This window comes from Paroedura picta, chromosome 14 (genome assembly GCF_049243985.1).
Source record: "Paroedura picta isolate Pp20150507F chromosome 14, Ppicta_v3.0, whole genome shotgun sequence".
NCBI classification, from domain to species: domain Eukaryota; kingdom Metazoa; phylum Chordata; class Lepidosauria; order Squamata; family Gekkonidae; genus Paroedura; species Paroedura picta.
In genome coordinates, this window is record NC_135382.1 from 18,862,890 (window position 1) to 18,877,096 (window position 14,207).

The 14,207-nt window shown below is 42.9% G+C and overlaps 1 protein-coding gene across 5 annotated transcripts in view; it reads right to left on the minus strand.

Annotated features, from left to right (window-relative positions):
* The window catches only part of LOC143824094 (potassium voltage-gated channel subfamily A member 1), a 148,783-nt gene that overhangs the window by 122,161 nt on the left and 12,415 nt on the right, over positions 1 to 14,207 (minus strand). For 4 of the 5 annotated variants that reach the window (XR_013226685.1, XR_013226686.1, XR_013226684.1 and 1 more), the window contains exon 3: positions 6,011 to 6,124. Coding sequence is in view for 2 of the 5 variants with exons in the window: in XM_077310974.1 (XP_077167089.1) it covers positions 6,053 to 6,124 (72 nt within the window). In the remaining 3 variants the exon portion in view is untranslated. Of the gene's footprint in view, positions 1 to 1,697; positions 6,125 to 14,207 lie in introns of those variants that run through there. The other variant, XM_077310975.1, reaches the window with a different exon arrangement.

Sequence of the window (14,207 nt, forward strand, 5' to 3'; positions counted from 1 at the left end):
GAGAAAGGTAGGGCGCTTGTAACCTTGCCTGGTGGAAAAATGCCTGGTGGGCAAATCTTGTGACCTGCACCTCCACAGAATCACAGAATCAAGGTCACCCCCAGATTCCTGGCACAGGGTGCGATGTTAAGTTACATCTCAGCCAGACTGGGCAACTGCGCTTCCTGGCTTGCCCCCATCCTTCCCAGCAACAGGACCTCCGTCTTGGAGAGGTTGAGTTTCACTTAACTCTGCTCAAGCCACCCAGCTACAGCTTTCAAACATCTGGTGAGCGGTTCCGTGGGGGGAGTCCGAGCGGCCGTCCATAAGGCGATAAGAGCTGGGTGTCATCTGCATACTGATGACAACCCAGCCCAAAACTCCAGACCAGCTGGGCCCGAAGGCACATAAAGATGTTAAAAAGCGTGGGGGAGAGAATAGCCTCTTGTGGCACTCCACACGGGGGCTGAAAGGAACTCTTCCCCCACTGCAACCTTCTGCGTCCGGTTCTGCAGGAGCAGCCACTGAAGGGCTCTCCCATGTATCCCAGACCTGGCAGGCCGGGCTAAGAGCTTGTGGTCGAACACTGTAAAGCACTCAAACTGCACAGAAAACTCAACCGTGTGTTCTTATGGCCACCGGCTTTTCAAATGCAAATCAAATGGCCCCCAAGCATGGGGAAGGAAGTGGGCAAAATGTCCTTTGCCTTTCTCAGCTTCAGTGTCCCCCTTTGAGCTGCGTTCCCACCAATGGAAGAAAAAGCAGGAAAGGCAGCTGAGAAGAGGCCATTTTGTGAGGACATGGACAGCAAAGTATTGAGAAGCCCTCTCTTTGACCTTTCCAACTTTCCACTGCAGCCTCCAAGAGAGCTTTGGCTTTTAAGAACATAAAAAGTGGAGGAGGGCGTGGGGGAGCCGCTGGATGGCTCTTGAGCTTCCATCTGCCATCTACATACCCTTCTCAAACTGGGGTCTTGGATGAGATGTACGATGGCCAGCCCAGCGCTGAGTTGAGTGGATTGGCACAGAAGCAGAACAGGCAATCAAGAAAAACTGAGCCAGGTGCTATATGAGCTAAAGACAATAGAAATCATTCATTCCGTCGAGACTTCCATTGCCATCAGTGGAAGCTCACTAGGAAGGCCTCATCGAGACGTAAAGTGCTTGGTGCTTTATAAATCAATGGTTCTCTTTTTAAGATTGAACTTATCCAGTCCTCGAGGGAAAGCTCCCACCGACGGTCATAAGGGTACTTGCATTCACCAAGTACTTCCTTGCATTCTCCCTTTCTCCTGGGACTATTACAGTCACACTGTACTTCTTCCTTTTACAATTTTAATGAGCTCATTTGTAAGGCCATGCTTGGGTTTTCAGTTTGTGTGTCTCGAGACAGCTGGGCGGGAGGAGGGAGGGGTGACTGTCTAATGGATTCCTGCTTGCTTATCATTAACGCACATGTGTAAAGATGAGAGTGTTTTTGTAATTTAAAAAAAGCACCAAACAAATCCACGTTGCTATTTAAGCAATGTGGTGCTGTTAAAGTACCCATTTTAGAGGCTGCCCACCTCAGACCACACTGTTTGATTGACAGAGGACACAATCCATCAGTAAACATTGTGACACAAGACCTACTAAACAGAATGCAAGCTAAGTTCATGTGCAACTCCCATACAGTTCAGTGGTGATTTTGTAGGAATACTTCTGGCCAGATATGCTGGCAGGAATACTTCTGGCCTGGAATAGTGGGTCTCTCTTTTTGGTATTATCTATCTTCCCCACCCACCCCTTTTAAACATATATTGTCTCAGAAGCTATGGTTGACATTTCAGGGTATACATGTGTAAATACAAAAAGAAGACTATAAGAACAGCCCCGCTAGATTGGACCAATGATCCATCTACTTCAACATCCTGTTTCCCACAATGCCCAACCAAATGCCCAAAAGACCCCCAGCAAGGGCACAGGGGCCAAACCTCACTTGGTTGCTGTCCTGAGCAACTACCATGCAATTGCTGAACAGTTAAGTCCCATCTAGCCATTGATGGACCTACCCTAGATGAATTTCTCTAAATCACCTCTATCTGAAGATGCAGGGAAAACTATTCCCAGAAGACGTGTAGAGTCCTACTCAATAGACCTTATTCCTCTTTGTGCTCAGTAATTCTGTTTTTAACAATTGTCCCTACCTGTTTACCTAGATGTTGGTTTAGTAATTTCTCACCTCCCTTTACATCTCTTATATTTAAGCAAGAAGTTCAATGTTATTGTTAGGAGAGCAACAAGTTCCCAATGAGTTGACCCTTGGGTTGGACCCAGTATCTTTAAATATGCAAATTAGTTCTAGAACAGCATTCTTTGTCACTTGTATTTACTAAGTTGTTCAGACACCCTTCCTGAGTCATAGTTCTGTTATGAGTAACCATTTTATGGGTTAGATCCAGACAGGTTTTTTTCCACTCAGTCCTTGCCTCTATTCCACAGGGCTTCTGTCCATGCAGGTACCACAATGTCCAGCAAATCCTTTTTCATCAGTAAACAAAATGACTGGATCCAATCCTGTCTTTTACAGTGAAGGCTAAGCTAAAATATCATTCTATTTCTCCTTGAACAATCATTTTATTATCTTACGAGAGGCAAACCCCTTTGCATTCAGGAATACAACGGGAGCTAGATTGGGGAGAGGGGTGGAAGAACTCTGCAGATGGCCTCTCCCTCCTCACAGGACCTGGAAAGGCTTCAGGGAACTCACTGGCAGGGGCAGCTCTCATGAGGAAGGGATCTGCAGCCTCTGAGCCTCGAAAAGAAGTGGAAGGAGAGGGGTGGGGTGGGGACAGAAGGCAATTGGCTAAATGCTGGACAGACAGGCAAGCCGGTTGGAGGAGGAGGCACTCAGGGGCAGGATAGGCACCCTGAGTGAGAGTTAAGCTCTGAGTGGCACTTAAGCCATGAGACCAGCTCCTCCTCCAACCCCTTACCAGAAATATTAAGTTGAACAGAGTATTCAATGGTCCAACCACCCCCTTAACTGGGTTCCTGCTTCTGATGCAAATACATTCTTATTCTTTCTTTTAATATTATTAGCATCATGCCCCTCAGATTGTCATTTACTTAGCATATCATAAACAAGAGAATACAAGAGAATTTCAGGGGGGGAAATCAGGATGTGTTTCATTGATTACAGCAAAGATTTGGACTGTGTGGATCATCAAGAAATGGATCATCAAGCAACATCTGATTGCTTTGATGTGCAACCTGTCCTCTGGACAAGAGGCTGTCAGGACAGAATACTGAGAAACAATGTTTTCCAGTTGGCAAAGGTGCCCGACAAAGGTGTGTTTGATCCCTACCTCTTCAAATTATATGCAGAATAGATCTTAACTGTTATGCATGCAATCCAAGTTGTGCTAACATGGGCCACAATGCATATGAAAGATCATAAAGTAACCAATCAGATACTTGTCTGAACTTACGGACCAATGAACTGAGCCCGTTAATGGCCAATCAGGTTCTCTGGTAGGCAAGCCAAACTGTATATAAGTTGGTGTTGTTCCTGTGTTCCCTGTTCAGTGTTTTGTTGGTGTTTGGATTAGATAAAGTGATGTTGTTTTTGAACTTCTAGTCTGTGTCTACTGTACCCGCAGACTTATTAACAACCAAAGCTGTGTTAGATTTAAATGAAGGTGGAGTGAAAAAATGATGGAAGGAACATTAACAACTTGAGATGTGCGGATACCACCACATTACTGGCAAAAAAACAGTGAAGACTTGAAATGACTCCTGATGAAAGTTAAAGCAAGAATGCGCCAAAGCAGGATTACAGCTGAACAAGAAGAATAATGATTACTGAAGAATTACTGACAGTGAAGACATTGAAATCGTTCAACATTTTCTACTCCTTGGTTCACTCATCAATCTAAAGGGAGACTGCAACCAAGAAACCAGGAGAGACTGAGACTCCTAAGCGCAGCCATGAAGGAGCTAGAAAGGAGCCTTATCAGGATGTAAGGATGTGTCATTGGTGACCAAAATCAATACAATTCATACTACTGTATTCCTCATTACTATGTATGGGTGTGAAATTTATGCCAATAAAGGTACTCTAATTCTGATTCTGGGTGTGAAAGTTGGACAATGAAGAAAGCTGACAGGAAGAAAGTGGATTCATTTGACACGTGATATCGGAGGAGAGTTTTCCAAATCCCACGAGCCACCAAAAAGACCAATGTGAGGGTTCTAGAGCAAATGAAGCCTGATTTCTCCCTAGACCCCAAAATGACTGCCTTGAGGCCATCATACTTGGGGCACAGTATTTGTTGTACACCGCCCTGAGCTGTATGGGAGGGCTGTATATTAATTAATTAATTAAATAATAAAGAAAGCAAGAGTCACTAGAAAAGACTACCATACTAGCAAAAATTGAAGGCAATAGGAAAAGAAGAGCCAGCAGGAGATGGATTGACTTAATAAAGGAAGCTACAGCCTTCAATTTGGAAGACTTGAGCAAGACTGTTGATGATAGGGCATTCTGGAGGTTGTTCACAGGGTTGCCTTAAAGTGATTGGATGTAATATAATACACACACACACACACACCATAATCTAAGATTTTCTGCTGTAGCCTATACTCTGTATTTTCCACATCTGTGGCTCTTCTACTTTTTAAAGGAAGCCACCTTCCTTTTTATGGCTTCCCTGACTTTTCTGGTTAACCACACTAGTACCTATAGTTACTTTCAATAAACTGTGGCCATTGTTCAATCTGGACTTAAATTATTGCAGATTTCAATCACGTGCATCGTGAAGAGATTTCACCCACTTTTACTCTCTCTTTCGACTACTCCCCTCACTGCTGAGAAGATTCTTTTGAAATCAAACAGGACCATGCTGGACTTTTGGGGAAACTTTCCATTTACAATGGTTCTTCTGTGCCTGGTATTTTCACCCATAACAATTTTGGCAGGGAGTGTATTTGTCTCATTTTTTTCTAGCTTTTTGGACTCTCTCTCTTTTTTTTTCTGGCCCAGAAAACAATCTCAGACCCCATCCATCCACAAACAGGAAAAGATGACTGTATCCTCATGATTCCTCCCATTTCACGAGATTTCTAAAATTTCAACTACATCTACATTCTCATTCAGCATCAGACACCCCACCACTCCCATCCTGGATCAGAGACTTCTGACATTTGCATGTAAACTCCTGTTGTTGCCCTACAATCCCTTGGTCTTCTTAAAGTACTATAATTTCTGGTCATATTCTCAATAACAAGTTCTAGTCTGTGCTATTATCTATTTATGCTATCATCTTTTAGGGATGAGCTGACCTGAAATGGATAGGGCTGGGGGGGAGTTGAAGTTTAGTGGTTGAACATAGGCATCGTATAGAGAAGATCCCAGGCTAAACCATCAAGATCTCCACTTAAAAGGATCCATTAGTAGATGATGGTGGAAGACCTCTGCCTAAAACCCTGGAGAGCCACCAACAATCAGAGGAGATATACGAACGTCGATAGGTATCCCATACCCCCCATCCTCAAATTTCTATCACTGATAGTTGGAAGTTGGAAGGACCAATTTGGCTTAAGTGACCTGAGGATTGTAGCATGCTACCTTCATTCTTTGTGCATGAAAGAACTTTTGCATGGTGGCTGTATTCTCTGTAATACACTGTAATTCCAGTGTATTACAGAGAATTCTGGGGTGCATTCTACATATATCAACATATTAAAGGTCAGCTAATGGAAAGGTGGAAGATTATTTTCATAATTTCCTCCTCCTCTCTGGCTTTCACTTTGTGCAATTCCTGGACATTCCCTATTCTTCAGAAACATTGTTTTGTAACTCATTTTGAGCTGCCATGGAAGTGTGGAGAAGACAAGGTCTCATCATTTCAAGGATGGAAGGACTGACCAAGGGATCCAACCCTACGCTTAGAAAATGCCCAAACATCCTCGTGGACACTTAATCTAGGGGAAGACTGGTAATACTGGAAAGGTTGCCTTTTAGGGGCATTTGTTATTGCTGATATACTCACTGAGGAGCTCCTCCTGACCTTCCAAAGAACTTCCAGGTTCCCTCAGAATACAGGTTGAAAACTACTGTCATCACCTGACCAAAGCCAAGCAGTATATGAGTCCTGGACTGCTTCCTGTTGATCCCCAAGACAAAAACAAAAATGTTCTTTTTCAGTAAATTAATCTGGCTGGATCACATTCCAGAAAATCCTCTTCCTCCCATTAGTACACAAATACATATTACAAGGAAATCACAGAGTTCCCAACCCTATGCTCCATTCATGAGACAAATATGGAGGATGGGTGGAAACAGGCAGGTAGGTAGGAAGTGGGTGCCTAAACATTCTGCCATCTACCAATTCTCTTGCAAACAGCTCTCTTTCAAGCTGTGCTTTCCTCAACAGGACTCAAGAAACCAGAAACAAGCCTTGGTGGCATGGCATTGCACTGTGGGATATTCATACAAAAAAATCAGCTGGTGTAGGAATTAAGCACCCTTCTCTTCCACCAGTTCTTCCCCACAAGTGCCCATTATTGTGTTCCTGTTATCTCGGCAAAGGTGGATTCAGGAACACACATTTCCAGAGATAAGGAGCAGTGCCACTTTAATACAAGTGATGTTTATTAAGATCATCATAAGAGACATATTTGTAGGCTACTACAAAGGATGGAGAACTAATCTGATGGAGAACTCAAGGCCTGGTCCTGGAGGAGCCAGGGAGGCCTGGAGGAAAAGGGCGTCCGGAGGAAAAGGCAGCAACAGAGCTGGCTAGGAAGCCCCGCCCCGGAGCCCGGGCACCTGCGCGGGGGCCTCCTGAGGCCAAGCGCCTGTGCGGGGGCCTCCTGAGCCCGGGCTGTCTAGTGGGCTGCCTGCTGCACGGGCAAAAAAAATTTTTTTTAGATTTAAATTAAAATATATATATGTGAACGCCGCAGGACATTTTGAAAACGCTGCGGGACACGGGGCAAATGCCCCAAATGCAGGACTGCCCCGCCAAAGGTGGGACAGATGGTCAGCTTATACTATGTCTAGAATTGATACGCAAGCATACTGTATCTATCAACAGGACTTGTACCATCAGTTTCTCTGCCCATCAAAATGGTTCACCACGTCAAACAAGACAGTAGGTATTTTTCACAAAGACAGAATGTAGCCAAGTCAGGCTACAGGGACAAATTTCATAGGCTACTGTATCTATTAATAGCATCCTTTTAGGGGGGGAAAGAGGTTATTGGTAAGTAGAAATGCATGGAAAAAGAGGGGGAAAGGGGATAAGAGGGATCAGATGCAATAAGAGGGTCATCATCGGTGTATTTTTTTTTAGGCTGCCAAACAGGGATCCTAGTTATAACTACCAAAATATACTGTTGAGTGAACCTACTCTAACTGCAATTACCACTGCACCAGTATTACACATGCAGCCCCTGAGTTGTTTTTAAAAAGAGATTTCACTCTGGGGAAGGTTGCAAGACACAAATCAGGGCTGGCTTTCAGTAATTTTATTTACTTCTTTTAAAGATTTATATCCCACTCTCTCCAAAAAAAAACCTGTCTAAAGTGGCAGATGAGACTGACTGTCTCAATAGCATCTGCACTAGCGCCTAATTTTGCAGAAACTCAGAAAAGAAATTTTGAGAACAAGTGGTCTGTTTGTTTCCTTATATCTATATTATTGAATCATGTGATAATGATCAAGCTTAGAGGAGGAAAGCTGGTTTTGCAAAAGTGTGTCTTCTATCATCTTTCTCTCACATAGCCAACTGAGAAGGAGCATCAGTTTACAGCCAGGCTTGCACAGGGTGGTGGGTGTCTTGCAACATAAAACTTTCAAGAAAAGAAAATGGCGTCAAACAACAGCATCTGGATGAAGACAGAATATATCACACTGTTGTCAATACAAAGCATGCAGTGAATATGCATTAGGAACAGTAATTGTGTACCTTGCAACATTAGCGGGCTTTCAATAGCCATTCTTAATTAATAATTGAGCGGATTCCATACAACTCTGCTTCAAACTGCTCTGAAGCATCTTTCAAACATACATCACAACAGCAAAATATAGCCATCTTACAAATTTAACAAACTGAAAGTAGATATCAAAGGGGGGGGGGTCTTTTGCGGTACATGGTAATGAACAGCTTCAAACAGACTGATACACCCAAGCACATTTACATTAAAAGCTTCAGTCCACCCACAGATCCGGAAATCCGAACACCATCTTGCTTTATAATCCAGTAAGAAAGAGCCATTCATTTCAAAGGAAGCTTTCCTTATTCTCCTAATTCCAGGGACTGCACATTATCATATTTCAAACAGACTTAGGGTCACGGATCTTTGCAAAACAATCCCCACAATTGTTGGCATTTATTAGCTTCAGCATATGCCCAACTTCATGACGTCAGTACTTCTAGATGCTGGAACCAGGCCTGCACATCATGAACCCACCAAGGACTTTTGAATTAGGATGATTATGAACCCACCAAGGACTTTTGAATTAGGATGATTAAATTAGACCTGGCACCATAAAGTGTCAGACTGAAGTTCAGGAGACCCAAATTGAAACCTCTCCTCACCATGAAACTTCCTGAATGACCTTGGGTTCACTATACTTGCTCAGCCTAACATAATTCACAGAGTTGTGAGGATAAAATGGAGGTGGGGAGTACCATGTGTACCACCATGAGTTCCGTGGGAAATGACTGAATAAAACTGGCTATAGCTATTTCTGAAGAAGGACCTTGGCATGTGGATCACTAAATATGCGAACTGGAGTCGGGTACACAGGAGAGTCAGCCCCTGGTTTGAGAGGAAATGAAGGGGTCCCATCCCAATGGTTCTCATAGGTTGTCCCATTAATAATTGTCATATTCACTTCTGCCTTATGCCACGTTACTTGACCAATGTCCCAAGATTCCTCTCAAGTTCTTTCCCTTGAATGCCTCCTCCTGGTTTCACAGGCTCTCTCAGGCCCTTGGACCATGTGGTTTCTTTTCATACTCTGAATATTATGGTTGTCCTTTACACTTCTAAGTGTTAGGTTATGAATCATGCATATTCTTTGAAGATAAAGGAGTATCTTCTGAAAGATCACAGAGTTGTGGGAACAAATGGCATGGGGAGGGCAAGCCAGGCTCTATATCTGTCTCTAACTTCTGTATGTGGTCAGTTTCCGCAACGAAGCGTTCTATGTAGCTGTTTGTATGTCTCTCCAATAAACTACTGAAAGTTCCCTCTGAAACTCAAAGTTTGCCTTCTTGGGAAGAATTGCCATGGGACATGACAATAATAATATCTGTGATAACTACTATTCCTCTAATAATGCTGTGATATAGAAATTAGATGAGCTATCTTTAGAGGCAAAACTGTTTTTTTTAAAATGATGCTATATTAAAAAAAAAACCCTCAGAAGCAATCATACAGTCCATGATTATGTGGAAGCGACACTACAAGTTATTACGGATGCATGAACACCTGTCAATTCAGCTCATGACCAGATGGAAACAGACACCTGATTCTTCAACAATCAGTTTGATAGTTTGAGGGTGTTCCGCAGGGTTTATTTTCCCCACTCTGTCCTGCCTAACTATGCAGTACAGTCCAACTGGCTTTTTGTACATGTACGTTCCCACGCAGCCTAATTAAGTTCTTCTGCCCCCTCATCCTTGCTGCATAACAGCTCCTCTCAGCAGGCAATTGTTGAAATACATGATCAGATCACTCACAAATAGTTGAAATCAATAGATGCCGTGTTTCAATAAAGTTCTGCCCTTTGTAATCTAAGTAATCCTTAGTGTTCCTGATGACTGTCGTTCAACTTGAAATGGCAGAGTCTTTGCACATGCTCAGTTTTGGGAAAATCCAATGTAAACCCAGTCTGGGAGGCATTTGCAAGAGTTCAGCATGAACTGAACAGACTGACCAATTGGCTCACATCTGACAACCACCTTCAAACATGCCATGTTTAACAGTTGAACATGTTCATGGTCAAATTTGGGGAATCCCTACATAAAATCCCATAGTCCTGTGGAAGTCTTTTTTGATTCCTACTCCCTTGAAATTCCTCATAGCTCATGTCAGCAGAAACTTCCAAACTGATGACTAAGTTTCAATACAGTAAAAAGAAATTAAAAATTAAAACATTGCCTACAGAGTGAAGATTGCTTTCATCAGCCACGCAATCCCAGCGCTGGAAAAACAGAGAATTCAGGCCGTGTGAAAGTGCTCTGTGGAGAACCAGCATGGTGTACTGGTTAAGAGTGGTGGCCTCCAAACTGGAGAACCGGGTTTGATTTCCCACTCCTCCACATGCAGCCAGATGGATGACCTTGGACCAGTCACAGTTCTCTTAGAGTTGTTCTCATAGAGTAGTTCTCTTAGAGTGCCCACTGCCCTACCGACCTCACAGGGCATCTGTTGAGGGGAAAGGAAGGGAAAGGTGTTTGTAATCTACTTTGGGACTCCTTCAAGTAGTGAAATGTAGGGTTTTTTAAAAAATGGATCTTCTTCTTGATAGGATCCCCCCTCCCCTCTCAAAATTCCACTAGTTTTATCAAAATTCTTTCCCCCCCCAATTCCTGACGTCTGATTTCAAGTCTAACTTTCACACACCACTCAACATTTTGCTTTAGCCAAAAAATTCTGTGGCACCTCCAATATAAGCAGAAGCTTGCAAACATGATGCACTACTACAGGCCTTTAGGACAATCTGTCCTCACAAGAAGCACCACCACCAGTGACAACACAAGCTATGAAATGTGTTAAGAATAGAGCTGCATCCAAATGTCAAGTTTAGAAATGAATTTTTGAGATCTCTCTCCTGGCCGAACTTGAGAGACTGCAAGAGGAACAAAATTCATAGGTGCGACAGAGTTCTGAGCAACCTGAGGTGTAAAAATCGAAAGCAAAACCTGAGATCCCTGTTTAGGCGAAATGTCCAAAAGGAATTTCATGGGAAAACATTCCCGTGGACAAAGGGCAGGATTAAAAGATCCTTGATACCTGGCAAAGTAATATACATACATTGAGGCATGATATGTTCATATTTCAGGAGGGTTCTTTCCGCAAAATCAGGAGGGTTCCGCAAAATCAGGAGGGTTCAGGAGGGTTCTTTCCGCAAAATCAATCTAGATGATTAACATTTAGCAAATAAAATCATGCAAAACCACTCAGCCAACGTAGAGATGGAGCTACTGTCCTTGCATTTACTTCTGCAGCAACCCATTCACCCACTGGTGAATAAGTGCCCCATTATTACTCTTTTCCATGGATCACTGAAGATAATGTGCAAAATAAAGCACCACACACAAAGCTGCCTTATACCGAACCAGACTGCTGTTTCCATCAAGGAGAGTATCGTCTACAGAGACCTGCAGTCAGGTAGAGGCCTTTCACATCACCTGCTACCTGATCCTTTTAACTTGCTTGAGCCCAAGACCTTCTGAATGCCACCAGATGCTCTATTGCTGAACCACAATATCTCACGGGAGGGGGGGGGGAATACTGCCATCACTATGTCAATCCATGGTTCTCATTGCCACATACACCCTGAAAAGAACAAGTACTGAACCCAGTTGAATGTGGTTGTTCAGGTCTATAGGTATAAGTGGCACAAGTTAAAATTCCCACAACTCAGGCTGCTTTCACATGGAAGCTTTGTTCCTATTACTCTTCCAAACCAAAGGAGTTTTCTCTTTGGGGGGACAGGAATAGACACAACTTTGCCTCTTTGCCACTTCCCACATTTTCCTCCACTTAGCTTAGATCTTTCCCAAACTGATTTAGTATGATTGTGTGTGTGTGTGTGTTTATGCATTGGGGAGGGGGGAGGTAGTCACAGTCAAAGCACCTTTGAATACTATCTGGATGCAAAAGTGAGATTCCTTGCACCGTTTTTCTTGCCCCAACCCACTCCTACCCTGCATAGTCACACACACACACACACACTCACACACACCCTGCCACTGAAGCCATTCATGTGGCACAATGAATCTGTAAAGTTGATCCAGCTAGGTCCCGCACATTTCCATAAACACATGTTGAAAAACAGAGAGTTTTAAAAATATATTAATGGTCTAGCTAGATCTAGTAATCCTGGTTCCAAGAGTAGCCAGTCAGATACCCCTGAATATTCCAAAGTTTAGTTTTTACTTTAATTTTTTATTTATATACTGCCACTCACGGCAATTGCCGTCCTGTGGCAGTTTACAATATAAAACAGTAAAAAAACATCACACTAAAACCCCATTAATTCCCCAATAAAAATTACCAAACAATAAAAAGAACAATAAATGGCGGCATAAAATCTCTTAGTCCCAGCTCTACTATTCCAGCCTAGGAGTCTAGGCATAGACTAGAAGGTTCTTTTAAGCTATCCTACGTTAGGTATCTGATACATTTTTATAATAAATGTAAAGACTCCCATCACTACATCTTGTGTTATCGTGATTTATTTTGATTGCAGTAAATGCTGTTTTTCTGACCGGGATAGGCCAGGCTAGTCCAATCTCAGGTGCTAAGCAAGGTCAGCCCTGGCTAGGGTTTGGATGGGAGAGGACCAAGGATTTCGGAAGTCCAGGGTTGCCATAATAAGGCAAGAAACGGCAAACCACCTCTGAACGTATCTTGCCTTGAAAACCCAACAGGGTCGTCCTACATCAACTGTAACTTAATGGGGGAGAAAATGCTGGCTTGGTCCTGCACCCAACAAAGTTTGAAATAGACCCTCGTCCCATTCCGCACATGTTGGATAATGCTTTTTCAGTGTACCTTTGCAGCTGAGTTTAGCTGTGTGCAAACAGGAAAATCTAAAGTGCAATATCCAACATGGGTGGTTGTGCATACTCAATCCAAAGTGAAAGTATGGGATGTTTGGTGGGCATTACATACATAACGGAGAAGGTACAGAATAACCCTGAATTGCATGCTTTAAAAACAAAACAAACCACACTGATCATCAGATTGGTTTTAAACAACCTACACTGGCTTCCAACTTGTTTCTGGACACACGAGAGCTTGTGTGATATAGTGGTTAGACCAGGAAACAGGTTTGAATCCCTACTTTGCCATGGAAGTTCGATAGATGACCTTGGGCAAGCCACATACTCTCAGTCTAACCTATCTCATGTGGTTGTTGATAAAATGAAAGAACAATGTACACTACTTTGAGTCCTCATTGGAGAGAAAGGAAGGGTGTAGATGAAATAAACAAGCAAGCATTTGTAATCCAAGTCTTAACCTTTGAGAAACTGGTACAGCCATGTTCATTTCTTCTAGATTCTGAAAGCTGTTATGGTCAAGTTTCAGTTTGTCCCATTGTTATTGATGTCTTTGTTGATTATTTTGCTTCGTATAGAGCATTTTTACATCCTAGCAGTTTCCACATTACTGATGGCCATATAACAACAGACATTTTAAAAGAAGAATGTGGCAAGAGGAAAGAAGAAATGGCACAAAAAAGGTTCACAGCTTCATTTCTCATGGCAAAAGCAGAATTGAAACATATTTAATTTGAGCCATCCTTTTGATATGTGGCCTCCTTAGAAAAATTTTAGATGTCTTTAGGCCAAAGTATTAAAAGTGTCTCCTCCTCCTCCTCCTCCTTCCCGTATGAACCTGCCCAATTTTGATTATCCCTTTCCAAAGGCTGATGTCAAGAACTTAAGTCTGGATGATGACCAGAAGAGTCCTTCCTTCTCATAACACCCTGAGTGTGGACCTCCATCATCTTACCCCAAATGTATTACTTTTTTTTCCTGATATCTAGCCTATATCGCTGTACTTGTAGTTTAAACCCATTACTGTGCGTCCTTTCTTCTGCAGCCAACGGAAACAGCATCCTGCCCTCCGAGTGACACCCTTTCAAATACTTAAAGAGGGCTATCATGTCCCCTCTCAACCTCCTTTTCTCCAGGCTGAACATTCCCAAGTCCCTCAACCTATTTTCATAGGGCTTGGTCCCTTGGCCCCAGATCATCTTCGTCGCTCTCCTCTGTACTCTTTCAATTTTATCTACGTCCTTCTTGAAGTGAGGCCTCCAGAACTGCACACAGTACTCCAGGTGTGGTCTGACCAGTGCCGTATACAATGGGACTATGACATCTTGTGATTTTGATGTGATGCCCCTGTTGATACAGCCCAAAATGGCATTTGCCTTTTTTACCACTGCATCACACTGCCTGCACATGTTTAGTTTACAATCCACAAGTACCCCAAGGTCT